Source organism: Cotesia glomerata, linkage group LG8, assembly GCF_020080835.1.
Source record: "Cotesia glomerata isolate CgM1 linkage group LG8, MPM_Cglom_v2.3, whole genome shotgun sequence".
In the NCBI taxonomy this organism is placed as follows: Eukaryota; Metazoa; Arthropoda; class Insecta; order Hymenoptera; family Braconidae; genus Cotesia; species Cotesia glomerata.
Window position 1 is genome coordinate 13,955,916 of NC_058165.1, and position 19,427 is coordinate 13,975,342.

The 19,427-nt window shown below is 35.2% G+C and overlaps 2 protein-coding genes, 1 long non-coding RNA gene and 1 pseudogene across 3 annotated transcripts; 2 read left to right on the forward strand and 2 right to left on the reverse strand.

The window, feature by feature from the left end:
* The first annotated feature begins 983 nt into the window (after positions 1 to 983).
* On the forward strand, positions 984 to 1,246 carry LOC123270736. The gene is made up of 2 exons (XR_006510683.1): positions 984 to 1,066; positions 1,138 to 1,246. It is a non-coding gene; the product is annotated as an uncharacterized LOC123270736 (long non-coding RNA).
* Positions 1,247 to 2,798: 1,552 nt separating this feature from the next.
* LOC123270141 (ATP-dependent DNA helicase RRM3-like) lies at positions 2,799 to 3,443 on the reverse strand. Its single transcript, XM_044736079.1, has one exon. The coding sequence runs from the start codon at positions 3,441 to 3,443 to the stop codon at positions 2,799 to 2,801; it is 645 nt and encodes a 214-aa protein (XP_044592014.1).
* Positions 3,444 to 3,453: 10 nt separating this feature from the next.
* On the reverse strand, positions 3,454 to 6,162 carry LOC123270142. Its single transcript, XM_044736080.1, has 3 exons — positions 5,391 to 6,162; positions 4,926 to 5,306; positions 3,454 to 4,706 (listed from the first exon to the last, which is right to left on the reverse strand). The coding sequence occupies exons 1-3, from the start codon at positions 6,160 to 6,162 to the stop codon at positions 3,454 to 3,456; spliced, it is 2,406 nt and encodes an 801-aa protein (XP_044592015.1).
* A 10,654-nt stretch (positions 6,163 to 16,816) lies between these two features.
* On the forward strand, positions 16,817 to 16,914 carry LOC123271104 (annotated as a pseudogene).
* Positions 16,915 to 19,427: the final 2,513 nt, after the last annotated feature.

Here is a 19,427-nt window from a genome sequence, read left to right on the forward strand (position 1 = left end):
TTTTCATGTGGCAATATTTTTTGTTGTGGATATTTTATTACAAGAGATTTTGTATATAATTTTTCTTATTCTAATAATTTACCTGCATGATTTATTTACCTAATTCTATCAAAAATTGAATTTTTTATAAAAAGAAACACTTTGTAGTAAAAAGAGTGTCATGACTCAGTAAATTTTATAATTTGAGCTAAAATTACACAATTTTCGTAATCAAATAAATTAGGCTAAGAAACTAACTTGATTTATCAATTACTTTAACTACATTCTTCATCAAAATAGCTAACTTACTTTTTTAATTTTTTTCAATGAGGAAGTAGCTTAAGCAACTTGAACAATTTTTTTTTAAGGTTCGTTTGGAATTCATCTTTTCTTACAGTATTAGAAACATTTGTATTATTTCTTACTAGAAAAAATAATTGATTATATATTTTCATCTATTCTCTAATTTGCTTTATTACTAACATCTTACATTATTTGCTTTATTACTTACATCTTTGGGGTTTAAAATATCGATTTTTTGGATGTAAAAAAATACAAAATTACAATTTTTAAAAAATTCAAGAGCTAATAATTAAACATTTTAATGTGCGTACTTACCATACTTATAATACACAGAAAGATAAAAATTCTTCATTGAAGAACTAATTTTCTTGAGTTTCGGTAAATATTTCTTACTCCAAAATAACCTCGGATTTCCATTAAAATTTTCTTGTTTAAAGTAAGTAACTTTTTCTGTGTATTGTCAGTAATAAAATAGATATAAATATTGAAAATGTTTGGAAATGCTTTAATTTGCTTTTATGTGTTATTTTGCTTTCAGATTTAGTTCATATTTTTTGAAATTAATATTTTATGCTTTTATACTTCCTTGTTAAATCTTGAATAATTATTACTAACTTTTCATATGCTTTTTTTACTAAACATTAATTTAAGATTACAAGTCTTATAAAAAGATGAATTATAATTAAATTTTAATGATTTACAGAATGGTTGTAGCTGACAATGGATTCAATAATTTTCATCGTATGCTGTCTTCTATCAGTACTGTATCATCTGTAATACTCTGGTAATCGACATCACCACAGACTCCAAAGATTGATTGAATCAATAAAAAATCAATGTTATTCCTATTTTCAGCGCATTTGCAAATTTTTATTAGTGGATAAAGAGTTGAAGAAATCAAATCGGATAAGAGTAGTAATACAAAAATCACCCATAATCGATGCTGGCAGGAGATGACAAATTAAGAACAATACTAACAATTTATTTAAAATATCGCAATACTAACTTCTTAACGCTTCTTAGTAGATTTCATAGAAATCTAACTATTGCATTTGTCCTCATGACGCAACTTTTGAAAAATTTTGCTATTTCCTGACTCAGTTCGTCAAGCTGGTCAGAAAATGCCATTAGTTCAAAAGTTTATATATGTATGTATTTATATATATATATATATACTAGCAGACCCGGCCACGCGTTGCTGTGGCTAAAGTTATTGTTATATTACATTGTAGTATACAATTTAAGAGGAACGGTAGGAGAACATCAGTCACGGGGACCACCATGCTTTATACATAGATGGTATTTGTAAAAAAATATGGTGACCTCCATGACAGATTTTCTATGACTATAACCCTTTAGTACAATGAAATTATTTACGAACCAAGACGGAAATGTTGAAGTTGGTACACAAATTCACGGGATTGGGATTTAAAGGGGAAGGACGTTGAACACGATTGATTAAAAATTTTTTACAGTTTATATTAAGCAGAAATCAATACAAAAGAATTAATTTTTAAATTTATTATTTACATTTAATTTTGTAACGAATGAGCATATTACAAAGTTGTTAGTGAATAACATATGACATTGAAACTTATGAATGAGGTAGATAAGGCAGATAGTCTTAAATCTTTAACAGTAATATTTATTATTTTAAATTATAAATACTTTCAATTTCAATTTAATTTAGCACTAATCGGTACAAAATATTTTTGGTTAACCTGTCTTTAGCTAACACAAATAGATTCGACGGTTTTCCAACATGTGAACATGCAACATATAGTTGCCCATGAGAAAAACACGGATTTTCCAAATCTAAACCACAAATGGACATTGTTTGGCCTCGAGACTTATTTATTGACATGGCAAAAGCTAAACGAATTGGAAACTGTAGCCGTTTGAAAGGTATGGTAGAATCTGACGGTATCATTGGAATACGTGGCAACAGGACCACTTTTCCTTTAAACTTCCCAGTTAAAATGGTTGCTTCAAGAATGTTTCCGGTGATCTTTTTGATGATTTAACGTGTACCGGTGCATAATTGAGGTGGATTCAAATTACGTAGGAGAATAATCGGGGAACCAATCTTTAATTGAAGATTGTGGGGTGGCATTCCAGGTATATCTAGTGAATTCAAAAATTCAGTTGGAAAATTTACACTTTAATTTTCATCAACAACAGTATCGATTGATTTAAAAGACATCAGATCGCCTGGTAACAACTGTTGTATCTGGAAGTTAATTTCGTCAACATCAACATTTTTGGCTGCCAAAATCACCCGATGACTCAGCCAGTTATGATTCAAGTAATTATTCTTTATATCCGGAAAAATACTCTGAATCAATTCATTTTTATCTTGAAGAACAGTAAAAAAATTGTCTGGCAGTTTGATGCATTGCGTATTTGGTTGCAGTTCTATTTTACCGTTCCCAATATCTAGTAATTGCTCGGAAAATATTTGTGCTGATGGATCATTTTGCAACTGTACCCGCATGTTTATGGTCAATCGAAGTGTTTCAACACTTCGCCATAAGAATGATGGCATTCAAACATGCATTAATCTCATCCGCGAAAGTTAAGCGAGGTATAACCGGTAAGGTCTGACGGAAATCACCAGACAAAAGTAAGATAGTACCACCGAAAAGTTTATCATTGCTGTTTAAATCCTGCATAGTTCTATGCAATGCTTCAAGTGAATATTTGTGCACCATTGTGCACTCATCCCAAATTATTATAGAGCTATTCCGCAACACTGCAGCTATTCCACTATTCTTTTTGATGTAACACATTGCATCTGGTTTATGATGAATATCCAATGGCACCTCGAATAATGAATGTGCCGTTCGCCCACCATCCAGTAAAGTAGCCGCAATGCCTGACGATGCAACTACCAATGCGATTTTCTGTTGCGACCGTATTTTGGCAAGAATCAGCGATATTAAAAATGTCTTACCGGTTCCACCTGGTGCGTCCAAGAAAAAAATACCGCCTTGTTCAGCAGCAACAGCCAGCATAATCCGATCATAAATAATTTTTTGTTCTGCTGTTAGTAATGGCTCACTGTTCGTGATAATCGTGGCTAAATTTCCATGGTCATATTGTTGTTCTCGTTGTAAATCGGTATTGACTAAGTCAGAAGCTGGGCGATTAGGTGATGGCATACCATAATGATTAAGTGGTAAATTTGAAATTAGAACACAATGCTTCATTATACATCTCTGGCGTATAATCTATGTTTTGGCATTGATCTGTTTGTCTAATTCGGTGCAATATGTCTTCTGTCATGCAATTTTTATATTTTTTCCACAAAGTTTGTGCTTGCGATGGATAACACGTCGTCAAAATAATTGCAAACAGCTGACGAACGTTATTGGGCATTGATGTCAACGCAGCATCAGCAAGCGCTAAGTCCCAATGGTTATCGTCTTCTAGCAATTGCAGTTCACGACATGCATCTTGGTTTGTATTGAATACTCGACCATTAACTGTTCGCAGAAATTCAAAAGACGTTGGTCCAGGCACATTCACCAATAACAAACGTAAATAGAAGCACTCACGTTGCTTTGGATGTACTGTGTAAAGTCGCCCCAATGTCTTAGCTTTGAATATACCTGGAATGGAAGGATGTCGTTTTCCTTGTTTTCGTGGTTCCCATTTTTTACTGGATTTGCTCCATGTGAAATAACGCGGAACATCACCATATAGCAATGTCTTTGCGAATCGGCCAAAAATATCAAATCTTTGACACAATGTAAAAAATTTAGTTAGTGTCGTTTTTGGGGCCTCGAACGCTCTTTGGAGAAGATCTTCTTCAGTGAAGTATACACGTTGACCGTTTTCAAGATGTATTGCTAGATGCTGGACAGAAGGATCTCTTTCGTGTATGGGAAAGCTGAGAATATGCCAAATAGCTTCGTTGCTGCTAATGTATCTACCCATTTGGTATCGTGCTATTTCGTCATTTTTATTTATATTTTGTACTTCAAATATGGCCAAATCACTGCCTTTGTTTACATATTTACAAATGTACTTAATTGATTTTACAGAACTGCAAAGCTCAACGTTGATATGAGCTTTATAAGTTTTTGAAAGTAATGGTGAATATGGTACCACCCACTGATTATCAAATTCTGCTTGATTTGGATAATTCGGCAGTCGCATTGTAAATGTGTGGCCACCATTCTTAGTATTTCTGCGGGGATATATAGGATAACCATCAATATCCATGATAGTGTCATTCGTATGCGGCTTTGGGAAATTTTTCTTACATTTTCCATTTTCCATGCATGGTGACGTGATGTTAAAAGCACTGCATGGCCCATGGATCATGTGTTTAGTGACAACATCAAATAATTCTGGATCAATTAATGGGTCTGGAATTTCAGCTGAAATTATTTGATCAATTTCTTCTGGACGGATTTTATCTTCAATCCAAATCAAAATGTGGACATGAGGCAAACCTCGCGTTTGCCACTCATTCGTATACAGCCAACAACGTGTGATACCGAAAATTGAATATTTAACAATAAAATCAATTAAGGATTTCAATTTTTGTTTAAACACGCGTGCAGTTATATCATGACGATGAATTGCTTGTTGTCCTGATAATAATAAAGTTTGTATCTCTTCCCAATTCGGATTACATGTAAATGTAATAAACAAATCCGGTCGGCCGTAATGACGTACGTAAGTCATCGCGTCTTGCATGTATTCCTGCATGTTCCGTGGACTGCCGATGTAGCTTGAAGGTAAAATGAAAGCATTACCGATGTCATTAGGATTTAAATTTCCGTCGATGTTTCCAGCAACAGCATCTCGTAAGTGAATATATTCTTCCGATCGTAATTTAGCCTGGTTGAATCGAATGAATCGCAAGCGTTCGCTTTCAACCTTAGCATACATATCAACAATGTATTGATGGAATAGCTGACGATATCGAAGGATATAATTGTCCTGATTTAGTCTAATCATTATTCGGTGTGCGTAGTAGTCCATTGAGCTCACTTTTTTATTTCCATAATCACCTAAAAAAATAAAAAATAAAATACAATACGAAATTAACATTTATACATACAGTAAGAAAATAAATAGGTAATTGTCAAATTTACCGGTATTAGGATCACACTGTTTGATGTTAAGATGATATTCATCCTGTCCTTGCCAAAATATCAATGGATATTGTAGTGCATCATATGAACGGTGTAGATCCGAAATCGTACTGATAGTGTTGTCACGCCGTGTAATTTTTATAGATATTTTGTCAACTGGATGACTAACCATGATAACAGCAACCTCATCAACAGTTGAAGCGTTGAATCTACCAGCATGTATACCTAATGGTACTTTATCGGCTTTTATGACGATTTGATAGTTGTCATTTTGCAATCGTGGCGAAACTCTTTTGATTAATTGAAGTAGTTGATTCTGATCTTCTAAAAAATTTTCCAGTAATATCACAATTGCTCTTTCCTCTGCTTGTTCAATGAAATTATACTGGCACCGAGTAGTTACGCGCTCTTCACAATTGCCCATAAAATAAATTTGAAGAAATTTCGGATTATCATCAGGCATTGGCATCAATGATCCAATTTTGTGGTACACCTGGCCTTGTATTTTGAATGTAGTTTCAAAATTACGTCCATCGGATGCAAGATCGCAAATTTTAGTTGCCCCAAATGACGTCATTTGGAAGCAAGAATTAAATTTGCGTATCTTACGCAAAAATAATTTTGAATCATCTGAATTCCCAGCAAGAAGGGATAATAAAGGTTCTGGCGGAGCGGGTAGAGGTGACAGCACGACTTTTCCTGCTGCGCAGCACATACCGGCAGCTTCATTTCGAAATTTCAACGCCTGACAATATTGACATACTTTATCCATTCCACCGATAGCAATTTTTGAATGCGCAGAGTAGTTAATATCTGGTGCATATTCAAAAGCAAGACGAACAAATGATGTACGTATTAATGAGCGGCTGATCCGTTGCCTTTGTCGTTCTTGTGCTCGTACTGTAGCTATGTTTCATTCTCGTGCCGCTCTTGTTCTCGTAATATTCTGTTGCAGACGTTCGCTACACTGTTCTTGAGATTCTTGTGCACGACCTTCTGCTGTCCTAATTCTTTGAGCTGTATTTCTTGTATCGACTTGTTCTGGCAACTGATGAGCTCTTTCAACACGTTTGCGTCGTGCCTCTATGCTGCTCACGTTGTTGAGATTAGATTTTTTCGGTGGCATTTTACTGAAAATAATAATTTAATCGTTTAAATATTGGAAAAAAAACTAAAAAACATGCTATTATAGCACATTGAAATTGAAATAATAAGTGCAAAATAATTTTTAATAGAGGTTAAATAAAAACAATAAAAGAAAAATCATTATACAATTATTGAAAAAGTGTGGGAAGCTTTGAATCATTTTTTCATTGTTATATTAATTAACTTGTATAACTATGTGATAATACTTACATGTATATATTGGAATTGCCCTTCCTGTACTCGTACTGTAACTATGTTTTGTTCTTGTGCCGCTCTTGTTCCCGTAATATTTTGTTGCAGACGTGTATCAGGCTGTTCTTGTGCACGACCTTCTGCTGTCTTGATTCTTTGAGCTGTATTTCCTGTTTCGATTTGTTCTGCCAACTGATGAGCTCTTTTAACACGTTTGCGTCGTGCCTCTCTGGTGCTTGCGTTGTTGAGGTTAGATTTTTTCGGTGGCATTTGACTGAAAATATTAATTTAATCGTTTAAATATTAAAAAAAAAAACTGAAAAGCATGTTATTAAAGCACATTAAAATAATAAGTGCAAAATAATTTTTAATAGAGGTTAAATAAAAACAATAAAAAAAAAAATATTTGTAAAATTATTGAAAAAGTGTGGGGAGCTTTGTACCATTTTCTCATTAAAATATTAATTAATTATTATAATTATGTGATAATACTTACATGTATATATTTTATAATTATAGAATTTTGAATAATGAAGCACAAATAAGTAAAAAGCAGGAATAATTTCACTGTATTATCGTCACTATAATTTGAACTTGATTTACACCGGTCTAAGTAACACGTGGTTGGCTATGCTAACACCAAAAATTAAAAAAGTAGAAATAATTGAATTTCACGGTATTTCGTTTACTACAAAATAAATTTAATTTATACTTCAGCCTCAATAGCACGTGGTAATCATGATATTGAATTGTAGCTTATATGACACGTTTGTCGGTTTACCATAGCAGTGCCATCTATTGATTACTTATTCAATCCAGTCGAAAAGTATCGACATCCGTTAGAATCTTTTGGAGTTAACAGATAATTGTGACTGTCAATTAATTATAGACAAATAAAAGGTTGGCAATAGCCTAGTCGGCTCAGTGCCCGCTTTTCGAAAGAGTGGGACCCGGGTTCGATCCCGGCACGCACCAATATTTTTCAGTGATTATAGATAAAAATATGTGCGTTACGTTGCCAGCCTCTGAACGTGGCAGAGATAGCCAGGCGGCACACGTCTGACTTGAGCGATCACCCATTTTAAGCAACAACTTGAATGAGTGACCGCTCTAGTCAGCGTTGGCTAGCGCGAGGGATCTCTGTACACTAGGAGAAGGGCCTAATGCTTCAGTGGCCGATAAAAAAAAGAGTTTCTTATCAATCACTGTAGACTTAGCCCAGCTCCGACTGTACTATCATGGGTTTTCTCTGTGGTTTCCCCATGATTCTGTTCCAACAGCCTGAGAGGCAAGGTGCAGGGTAAATACGGTACAGAATTAATTATAGACAAATAATTTGCAATAAAATAAAATTTCGACTATAATTAAAGATATAAGCTATCCTATCTCTTAGTTGGACCAGACTGCTCACGGTGTGCCAATTTAATTCAAAATCGGTTGAGTAGTTTAGGAGTCCATCGTGGACAAACATCGTGACAGGAGATCTATATATATTAAGATATACAATATAACGCGGCTTATCCGGACGATAGCGTCTCTAATTCATAATGGATCCGTTTCAAACTCAACATACTTCATTTTTAGACGATTACCAAGGCCAAGTTCAAAGATGAGCTTAATCGGTCAAGTAGTTCAGAAATTACAGAGTTTCAAAATTTTCAAAATCCTAAAAATTCATTTTTTGGCAGATTCTTTCGCGCATAACTTTTGAATGAAATAACTTATCGAATTTTTATAAATTTCATTTTAAAGCCCATTAAACATGCTTCAATTTTCATGTCATTTTATTTACCTAAACTTAAAATAACCTATTCGTCTGTAGGTTTTTAATGAAATTTTACTTTTGCAGTCGTTTTTCAATTATTTTGTCCAATATGTCTCATAAAAAATCTATTTTTTATAGTTTTTATACAATTTGTATTGTGTTTACAAGTAACCTTTTATTATATTCGTAAATAAATTATTAATATTTATAATTAAAATTTGCTTTATGTGAAATCTACTTCCATTTCGGCTGCCGAATGGCCTTTTTTAAAACTTCTATGCATACTATTATTTATTAATGGTTTCTATTAAAAACTTACCTACAATTTTTTTGTCTATGTATTTTTTTCCATAAATAATTAATTTCCGTATGTTCTTTTTCTTTTTCCGAAAACACAGGCCATTTTAACTTTATTGAAGTTTTTAGAAGATTGGGAAAAAATGTTTACTACCACAAAAGCTCCTGAAGTATCTACTCCAAAGAAGTCCATTTCAGAAAATCCAGTTTTAAATGAAGTAAATCCAAATAACTCCAATCCTGAAATCCCAGTATTAAAAAAATCAACTCCGAGAAGCTCAGTACCAAAAAACTCAGTATTAAAAAAATCTACTCCGAGAAGCTCAACTCCAAAAAACTTAGTTTTAAAAAAATCTACCCCGAGAAGCTCAACTCCAAAAAACTCAGTTTTAAAAAAATCTACTCCAAAAAGTTTAACTTCGAAAAATTCAGTATTAAAAAAATCTACTCCATGAAGCTCAACTCTAAAAAAACTCAGTATCAAACAAAACGACTTCAAAATCCAAATAAAAAAAAAACTTTTCCCTATATCTTCTAGCTCTATATCGGATTTTAAAGTAACGTTACGAGCAACTTTAGAAATTTTATCTGAGTTACACAATGATTATGGATACGAATATATTCTAACATCTCGGTTAACTCAAGATAATCCTGAGGTAATAGTCTAAGAAATTCTATCTATTGAATGCTCAAATTTTTTCTATTATTATTATTATTATTATTATTATTATTATTATTATTAATATTAATATTATTATTCTTTACTTATAGAGATTGTTTTCTATTATGAGATACAGTTGTGGTGCCAATGATCATCCAACTCCTCAGCAGTTTGGTCAAGTTTTTCGTTTGTGTTGTTGCAATACCATGATTAAACCACCAAAAGGTTCAAATGTAACTAAATTTGAATTACTTCAAACTCTAGTGAAGACAAAGGACTCATTGGAAATGTCTCGTCAGCCGCGAATGTAGTGGTTAGAAAAAATTGACCAAATGCTTGAGAACGCTGTACCACTTGATGCAATTTGGCAAGATAATTCATCCAACAATAGCGATGGCAGTGATATGAGTGAAAATGACTTAAGTGATACAATTACAGAATCAGCGCCAAATTCTTCTATAACAGAGGAATGCATGCTTCAAGACCATGATTATGACGTTGTGTCAACAAGCCGAGAAGTTCAAGCTTACATGGCCAGTTATATCGTTAGAAAACTTAAAGCTAAGTGTAAGTGCCTATTGTACTTAAAAAGTCTTCAATCGTCTAATCATGAATCGCATTGCCGGGACCGTTTAATTGATTTAATGGAAAAGTATGGAGGATTATCGCGAGCAAGTGACGATTTATTTCAATTGACTGTGCAATTAGAAGCTGCTATTTTGGACGTTGTTGGTAGAGTGGGGCTGAGTCATGGAATTATTTATAAAATATTAAACCGAGTTGAGAAAATCCTACCAACATTATCATTAGTAGGGTGTGCAGTTCATCAGCTTGAAATCACCAAAGAAATAATTGATTTTTACATAACCATGAGGCTGTATTTTCTCGGTAGAACTTTTAACAAGAGAAATCAGTTGAGAAGAGAAAAAATGAAAACTCTGAAAAAAACTTCTAAACTAGTAACATAAACTATAATTTAAACGAATCTTATTTTAAATATTCATTACTTGAATTATTATCTTTTATTTTATTAATCATTATCTCATAAATAACTTATTTTCTTTATAAAAAAAAATTGTACGTTTAACAATATAATATTAATCTATATTAAAATTTTTCTCATTACTATTGACCTTTGAAACTTATTAAAATTATAAAATAATTATTTCATTTCTTTGAGTAAATTATATTATTAATTACATTAATATTTAAAACTTATTACGCTAAATAAGTTTTGTTGATTTTATTTAATTTCTTTCTTTTTCTTAACGAGTTAATTTATTTACATTATTTCATTAAGTAATGTTAAATAATTTAATTATTTCACTCTACTCATTTATTTATTCATTTTTTGATTAATTAATTAATTATTTTAATTATTTAATTAAAATTGAAATTAATATAATTAACATTTAATTTAATTAAAATTAAAAATTATTTAAAATAATTAATTAATTCATTCATTCATTGAATTAGATTCAAAATTTATTAATTCTATCAATTCCATTTGAAACTACCGCTTTCACCCCCCGCCATTTTGGTACAAAAGGAACACTAACGCCCTCTTATTTTTAGACGCTATTTGTATACATGGAGTTCGGGCTACTTATCTAGTCTCCATGCTAAAATGTTTCAACAGCACTAGCAACCGTGGAAGAAAAAAAAATTGACAAAATATAATCCTTGAGGTACGTTATAATAAACTTTAATGTTTGTTGTAAGTAAATCCTTATTTTTTTTTAATTTCTGTAATTTGCAGACGAGTAAGAAAGCTACATTAAATTGTTTATTTATTTCTGTGAATCTAAGCTAACAAATATTATCATCAACAGTTTTATTTTTGTTGAGGGGCAAGGCTCATAGTGCTAGTAGATTCCCGAATGTTCTCGAATGTATTAGCACACGTATATAATTGTCCGCTTAACTATAGTAACTAGTTCCTACTAGTACATCGTCCTGAACGGACGTGTAGCTTGTACATATACTTATATTATAATACATTTATCACTTATAACCACGAATATATCATTTACTTATTATTAACTCCTTTGATCCACTATTCCTTATCATCAGGTTATGGGCCCAGGTAAAGGTAACCCAGTAATAAAGGTGGTTATTAATAAATAAAGTGGTGATTTATTTAGAAGCACGTGAAAAACGCGCGGAAAGCATCGATAAATTTTTCGATAGCGTGCAGTGGCGTGGAGTTCGTCATCTGTGAGACACTAGGTGTAGGAGCTCGGACATTTTGGCGGGAAAACCGTTGTGCTGTGACTAGCGGGAAAAAGTTGATAGTGCCGTTTTTTTTTTTTTTTTTTTTTTTTAGTGGTTAAATAAGTGGTTCGTAGAAATGGCTCTATCCGTCAAAATAGACCCTCTCACTCCAGAGAATTATAGATCCTGGAAGGCTCAAATCAAAGGACTTTTGATGAGTCACGACTTGTGGGAGTACATTATCGGAGAAAATCTGAAACCAGAGACTGGACAAGAGTTAATATCAGCGTGGATCAAGAAAGACAGAAAAGCTGTGGCATATCTTCTGATTGCGCTGGGAATGGAAGAAGCAGCAAACTACGATGATTTGTCAACATCGAAGGAGATGTGGGACAAGATAAAAGCTACGTATGAATCAAAAGGACCGGCGCGAAAAGTGCACCTTTTGAAAAAATTGGCTCTGTCGAAGATGGCAGAAGGAGATGACGTCAGAAAACACGTGGCAGAATTCTGTGAGTCAGTGAAAAAACTGAGGGAGGTAAACCTGGAAGTGGCCAGTGAGATGCTGGTGATTTTACTGTTAAATAGTTTACCAGAGAGCTACGACATATTTAAGACGTCGATCGAGACACACGATGAGTTGCCGACACTGGATGGGCTAAAAGTCAAAATCATGGAGTACCATGAGAGACATGCGGAAAAACATGTCGAGCCAACACAAGGAGCAATGTACTCGAGGTATGACCAGAGGAGACAACGTGGACAACATGGCGGAAAGCCAAAGGCGTCGGGTTCTCGGAATGAGAATTTTCGGCGGGAAGTCGAATGTTTCAGGTGTCATAAGAGGGGGCACATCGCAAAGAATTGCCCAGAAAGAAACAATAGAGAGTACAATAGTGCGAGAAGTGCAAATGAGTCAACGTTAAGTACTAGTGAACAGGCAATGTACAGTAGTAGTGGTAGCATGTGTTGGTGTATAGACAGTGGTGCAACCAGTCATCTGTGTAACAGTAGAGACAAGTTTAGTGATTTTAAGCCGAAGCAGGCAGAGTTGAGCCTGGCAACAGACAAAAATACGAAAATATTGGGAACGGGAAACGTTTCAGTGAAAGTGTCGACCGGTAAAAGACAATGGGACATTGGGTTTAAGAACGTATCATACGTACCAGACTTGAGAACGAATTTACTCTCGGTGGCACGGGCCACAGATTTCGGGCATACAGTGACCTTCAGGAAAACTGAAGCGGTAGTGGTAAATAAACACAATGAAGTGATCATGCGCGCGAAAAGACACGGGAACTTGTACTTTGTAAATGACATTAGAGACAGTGTGAACAGTGCCGTAACTAGTGAAAAGTTAGAGATAAATAAATGGCATGAGAAGTTGGGGCATGTGAATGAGCGAGACCTGAAGCTCATGGCCAAAAATAAATTGGTGTATGGTTTGGAAATAAACGACAGTGAAAAATTGTCAGAGTGCGAGGTGTGTATACAAGAAAAACAAACCAGATTACCTTTTCCAAAAACCAGTGAACAGCGGACTCAAAAATTACTAGAAATAATTCATTCAGACGTATGTGGACCAATGCGGCATGCATCGGGATCAGGAAAGAGATACTTTGTCACTTTTATCGACGATAAGTCAAGATGGTGCCAAATTTACTTGATGAAAAATAAATCTGAAGTTCTAGAAAAATTCAAAGAGTTCAAAAATGAGGTGGAAAACCAGACTGGCGAAAGGATAAAGGCGTTACAATCAGATAACGGAAAAGAGTATTGTAATGGAGCGTTCAACGAATGTCTACAGAGAAATGGAATTCAAAGAAGATTGACAGCACCGCACACCCCCCAACAGAACGGCATAGCGGAGAGAAAAAACCGAACACTTGTCGAAATGGTACGATGTATGATGCGGCAGGCAGGGGCACCCCCCCACCTGTGGGCCGAGGCGTTAAGCAACGCAAATTATACCAGAAATAGATGTCCGACCAGTGCGTTGAACGGAGAGATACCGTATTGTGTGTGGAAGGGGAAACCTCTGACGGTTAAACACATGCAAGTCTTTGGGACAAAGGCTTTCGTCTTGGATAAGACGCAAAAGCGCGGGAAACTAGATTCCAGATCAAAACCAGGGGTATTTGTAGGATATGCACATACTTCCAAGGCATATCGCATCTATTTTCCGCGGGATAGATCAGTTACAACTACACGGGATGTGAAGTTTGTCGACCAGATTGGGTTCAAGGGCGAATATAAGGAAATATTCGAGATCGAGAGAAACACTGAGGTAATAGAAGAGTCGTGTGAAGAACTCGAGGTGCCGAGCGAAGAGCCGGAGAGGCCCGAACCAGCAATAATGCCAGAGAGACCCCAGAGAAAGAGAGGGGCAACGAAGTCTTGGGAAGGGATAGATTTACCAAGCAAGCGAGGCCGAGGGCGACCGATGTTGATTCGGTCAGGTTCGGTGGGAAGACCGAGAAAGGTCTACGTCACAGTACCAAGTGACAATAGTGGGGAAAGCCACGGAGCTGCTAACGAAGAAGAGAATGAGGGAACGTACGATGACGCGATGGAAGAAGAGATATTCGCGTATCTAACAGTGACAGAAAATCCAACCACATGGCAACAAGCGAGCAAGACAGAAAATGCAGACTCGTGGAAGGTAGCATTGGAGCAAGAAATGCTAGCCCAGATAAAAAACAAGACATGGGAAATCGAAAAGAGACCCGAGGGCAGAAAAATTATTGGAAGTCGCTACGTTTTTTGCACTAAGTCTGATGGCAAAAGAAAGGTCAGATTAGTGGCAAAAGGGTGTTCTCAAAGACCAGGTGAAGATTTCACAGAAACATTCTCACCAGTGGTCAGGTCAACGTCAGTGAGGATCATGGCGGCGATAGCAGCGGAATACGACTTGAAGATTCACCAGATGGACATAGTGACCGCGTATTTGAATGGTGATTTGCGGGAAAGTGTATACATGGAAGTGCCCGAGTGTATGCGCGAGATTATCGAAAAGATAAGTGCGGGTGAGCCCATCGGTTTAGGCGGGAAGGTAGTACGCGATGTAAAAATTATAGAAACCGCGAAGCGCTGGAGAGAGGGCTTGAAGGCGGGGAGTGACAGTGTTTGTGCTCTGAAAAAATCGCTGTATGGGTTGCGCCAAGCCGGGGCTGAGTGGCATAGAAAGTTAGTAGATAGATTAAATGTATTAGGATTTAATGCAGTGCCACAATACAAATGTTTATTTGTAAACCGAAAAGGTGAAAGTGTAATGTATATTGCTATATATGTTGATGACATTTTGCTAGCGAGTGATGACGAGGCTTGGATAAGTGAAATAAAGAAATTATTGTCAAGGTCATTCGAAACAAAAGATTTAGGCTTAGCAAAAACATGTATAGGTATAGAGTTTGAGCGGGACGAAGAGTCACGCGTGTTCTTGCGACAGAGAGAGTATACCAAAGCCGTACTCAAACGTTTTGGGATGGATGAGTGTAAACCGATAGACACACCCATTGAGGCTAAATGCAATTTAGTAAAACCAGAATGTATGAGTGAGTCAGAAATGAATAAGTATCCGTACCAGAGTTTAATCGGAGCGTTGTTGTATCTCGCAATAACTACTAGACCGGATATAGCATACGCAGTGAATTTCTTAAGTCAATTCAATACCAATTACAATGTAGATCATTGGAAAGCCGCGAAAAGGGTTTTGAGGTATTTGAAGGGTACCTTAGACTACGGGTTAAAATTTGAGCAAACCGGATTAGCTTTATTTGCTGTTGTAGATGCTAACTGGGGAGGGGACTCAATGGATCGTAAGTCGTATACGGGATATGGATTTATTCTGGCGGGATCTGTAATTAGTTGGGAGGCGCGAAAACAGAAAACAGTGGCGCTCTCAAGTACAGAAGCAGAGTATATGGCCGTGGCGGAGGCTACGAAAGAGGCATTATACTTGAAGGGCTTATTAGTTAGTTTAGGTATACAGGAAGACTCAGAGACTGTCACAATACTAAATGACAACCAGAGCGCAATTAGTATGATAAAGAACGATGTATATCACCAGCGTACGAAGCATATAGATGTTAGGCATCACTTTGTAAGGAATGAGTATGCGTGTGGAGTCATAGATGTTAAGTACATGTGTACCGAGAGAATGCCAGCAGATATGTTTACGAAAGGTCTGAGTGGTAGTAAACACGGAAAATGTGTGAAAAATATAGGCATTGTAAATAGTGTGTGTGAGAGCTTGGATTAGTATGCACGCACTATGTACCTTGAGAGAGGGTGTTGAGGGGCAAGGCTCATAGTGCTAGTAGATTCCCGAATGTTCTCGAATGTATTAGCACACGTATATAATTGTCCGCTTAACTATAGTAACTAGTTCCTACTAGTACATCGTCCTGAACGGACGTGTAGCTTGTACATATACTTATATTATAATACATTTATCACTTATAACCACGAATATATCATTTACTTATTATTAACTCCTTTGATCCACTATTCCTTATCATCAATTTTTATAACATGACATTAAAGTTAGCAGTCACTTGACAATTTTTTAATTTTATTTGACAAAAAAATTTATTCTAAAAAATTAATTTTAAAAAATTACATTTTTTATTTTTTTAAATTTCTACATGTCAATTTTTTTTCGAATTTTTTTTAATAGAAGGATTTCTTAGCATTTAAGAAGATTTCTTTGTATTTAAGAAATCATTTCTTAAACATCATTTCTTAGCATTTAAAAAATATTTCTTAGTATTTAAGAAATATTTCTTTGTATTTACCGATTCTTACCGTAACTCCTATTCTTTCCCGCTTCACAGCATTATTTATATTTGTAAAAATGCTTACCGTAAGATGGACGGTGTGACTCAATGTATATAGAATAAGCGAAAGGAAATTTAGTATAGACCGGATAGCTCAAATGGTAGAGTAGCCGACATGTCTTCGGAAGGTTCTGGGTTCAAATCCCAGTCCGAGCTTTCTAATAATTTTTTCTCGCATATTCTATAAACTCACATTAAGATGATCCTCTCCACATTCCTTTCTCAATCCTTTTCTACCAATATCCTGTTACGTGAATGTGGAATGCTTCACGTAATAATTACCGTAACTCCTATTCTTTCCCGCTTCACAGCATTATTTATATTTATAAAAAATGTGGAACGATACAGAGAAAATTAGCATGACCCCTGCGCAAGGATGACACGCAAAATCGTGAAGCGTTCCACATTTTTATATATACAAATAACGCTGTAAAGCGGGAAAGAATAGGAGTTACGGTAGTTATTACGTGAAGCGTTCCACATTCACGTAACAGGATATTGGTAGGAAAGGATTGAGAAAGGAATGTGGAGAGGATCATCTTAATGTGAGTTTATAGAATATGCGAGAAAAAATTATTAGATAGCTCGGACTGGGATTCGAACCCAGAACCTTCCGAAGACATGTCGACTACTCTACCATTTGAGCTATCCGGTCTATACTAAATTTCCTTTCGCTTATTCTATATACATTAAGCCACACCGTCCATCTTACGTATACATAATTATCCGGGCTACCTAATAATCTTTAGACCGATTTAATTACCGGTCTAAAGTGGTTATCCATATGTGTACCATATGGTACACACCATGTAATGATATAATTCATAGGAGAATAAATAATATACTTAATTTACCATGGCAAAGAAGCATGGATTGTCGAGGCAAAATTTGTTTTTAAGGAGGAAATTGATGGCATTTACGTTCCCATTGATTCAAGTGAGGAGGAAGATCTGATGTGTGTTGTCAAGACTGACACCAGGCAGATTAATGATGTTATAATTGTTCGTTCAAGCAGTACGTAATTCTTAATCATTTACTTATTGCATATGTAGTAACAGTACATTAAATTATATTTCAAATATGCATACAAATAAATCAAAAATTTTTTTTTATTCTCAATATGAAACTTTAGACGATACTGGAGCTTTAAAGAAACGTTTTTTTGATGGAACAATAAGGATACGAAAGTTAAAAATATCATATAGCTCTGGAATTACCGATAATAACAAAAATCAGCAGAAGCCTACAACAAAAATTTGTAAAATAATTAAATTCATACATTAATAATTTAGTTATTTGTAACAGGGAAAATCGAACTTCCCGGGGTCATTATCGACCACTTAATTAACGCACGGTAGTTAAGGGCTTTCCCTTACCTTTCGATTTTTGACAAGTAGTTTCGACTTGTCACCGGGCGTGCTAATCGAAAGTCCCCACTACTGTCCCCGAAAAATGAAGCGGGGCATAACAATAGGAAAGTTCGAGAGCTGGAGTTCGAGGATTATAAAAGAGCCGACAGGAGAGACATCGAGTCTTTTTTCCCTTCTGGAAGCCAGTGGCCTTTTGCCTTTGTGAATCAGTGACCTTGTTGAGATCAGTTTAAGTCAATAGAGTGCAAATTTGGACATTTTGGAATTGGACAACCCTGACCGCAGGCCAGCACTCTGGTTCGAGATGACAAGACGCCAAGCAGCTGAGCCCGCCAAGTTGGACCGGAGTATTAGTCGTCGTTGGGTAAAACAATAATTGAGTCTCCAGGTATTTTTGATTATTTTAGGCCAGATTAGATTATTAATTTAATTAAGAGGCTGAAATTAGAAAAGATGTCGGTGGGCTAAATTTAATTAATTAAGTTAATTTAGCGAATGTATTTATTGAGAAATTTAGTGAATTTAGAAAATGATTACTGAACTTGTTAAGAAAATTATGTAGTGAACTTTGTTAAAGATTATTTAGTGGAGATCAAGAAATGAAATAAATCAGTGGGTTAAGTAGAATAAATTGATTGATAACTTTAGTAGAAAATTTGGTTAAGTGAGTTGAAAATGAATTTAGTTAAGAAGATGTATTAATGAATTAAAATCGAAGGTCAGAATTTCGTGTTAAGTAATTGTTAGGCGTAATTTTGGTAATTTTGGAGATTGCGTAGTTTTGAGATTCAGTTTTATTGGTAATTAAGATGTATGAATAAATTGAGAATTTTGGGAAATTAAGTTAACGTACTAGTCTACTGTCCCTACTACGAAGTGTTTGGCAATAAAATTCTAAACCGGACAAACTTAATTGATTTTTATGTAAAAAAATGTGAGGAATTCAATGGTGCTATTTGCCAAACTGCATGAGTAACAGCAAATTAGTTATTAGCAAAAAGGTGTGCAAATCGATGCTAAGTCATACTTTAATCGCTATTTATATTATAGTTAATAAAGATGATTGCCTGAAATATTTTTTTTTTGGCAAGCCCCATTATTGGTTCATACGAACCAACCATTTTTTTTTATAAAAATCAATTAATTATTAGTCCAAAATAATTAATAAACTTTTACAAGCGAATGCTAATAGCTGAGTGAGTTACCGACGCAGTCCGCGCAGCTCCGAGCGACTGGCGGTGATGCGCGCGCAACTGTTTCGTTCAAATCACCCTTCTAGGTGATTAAAAACATTGTTAATAATAACAAATAAACATTTTCAGGCAATACTAGATGGACACGATCCAGGAGACCAAGATGGCAGTAATGTCAACACTACAATGGGACACGACGAAGATTCCGAGAGTAATGCGAATCCAAGAAGAAGAACTGTTCCTTCACCGCCATTACGCAACGATACTTTCGAAACAGTTCGAGGAAGATCGGCTCGATTGTCAGGAACAGGCTCATCGTCGGAAAACAACGAACGTCGGTCACGGCGAGTGAATAGTGTTA

What these genes read in the sequence shown, in the direction of transcription:
- LOC123270141 (XM_044736079.1), bottom strand. Translation starts at nt 3,443, where the DNA reads ATGCCATCACCTAATCGCCCAGCTTCTGACTTAGTCAATACCGATTTA.
- LOC123270142 (XM_044736080.1), bottom strand. Translation starts at nt 6,162, where the DNA reads ATGGATAAAGTATGTCAATATTGTCAGGCGTTGAAATTTCGAAATGAA. An exon ending in ACAGTGTGATCCTAATACCG is followed by an intron (nt 5,307 to 5,390) that starts GTAAATTTGACA and finishes TTATTTTTTTAG; the next exon opens with GTGATTATGGAAATAAAAAA. An exon ending in TTTGTTTATTACATTTACAT is followed by an intron (nt 4,707 to 4,925) that starts GTAATCCGAATT and finishes TTTGGATTGAAG; the next exon opens with ATAAAATCCGTCCAGAAGAA.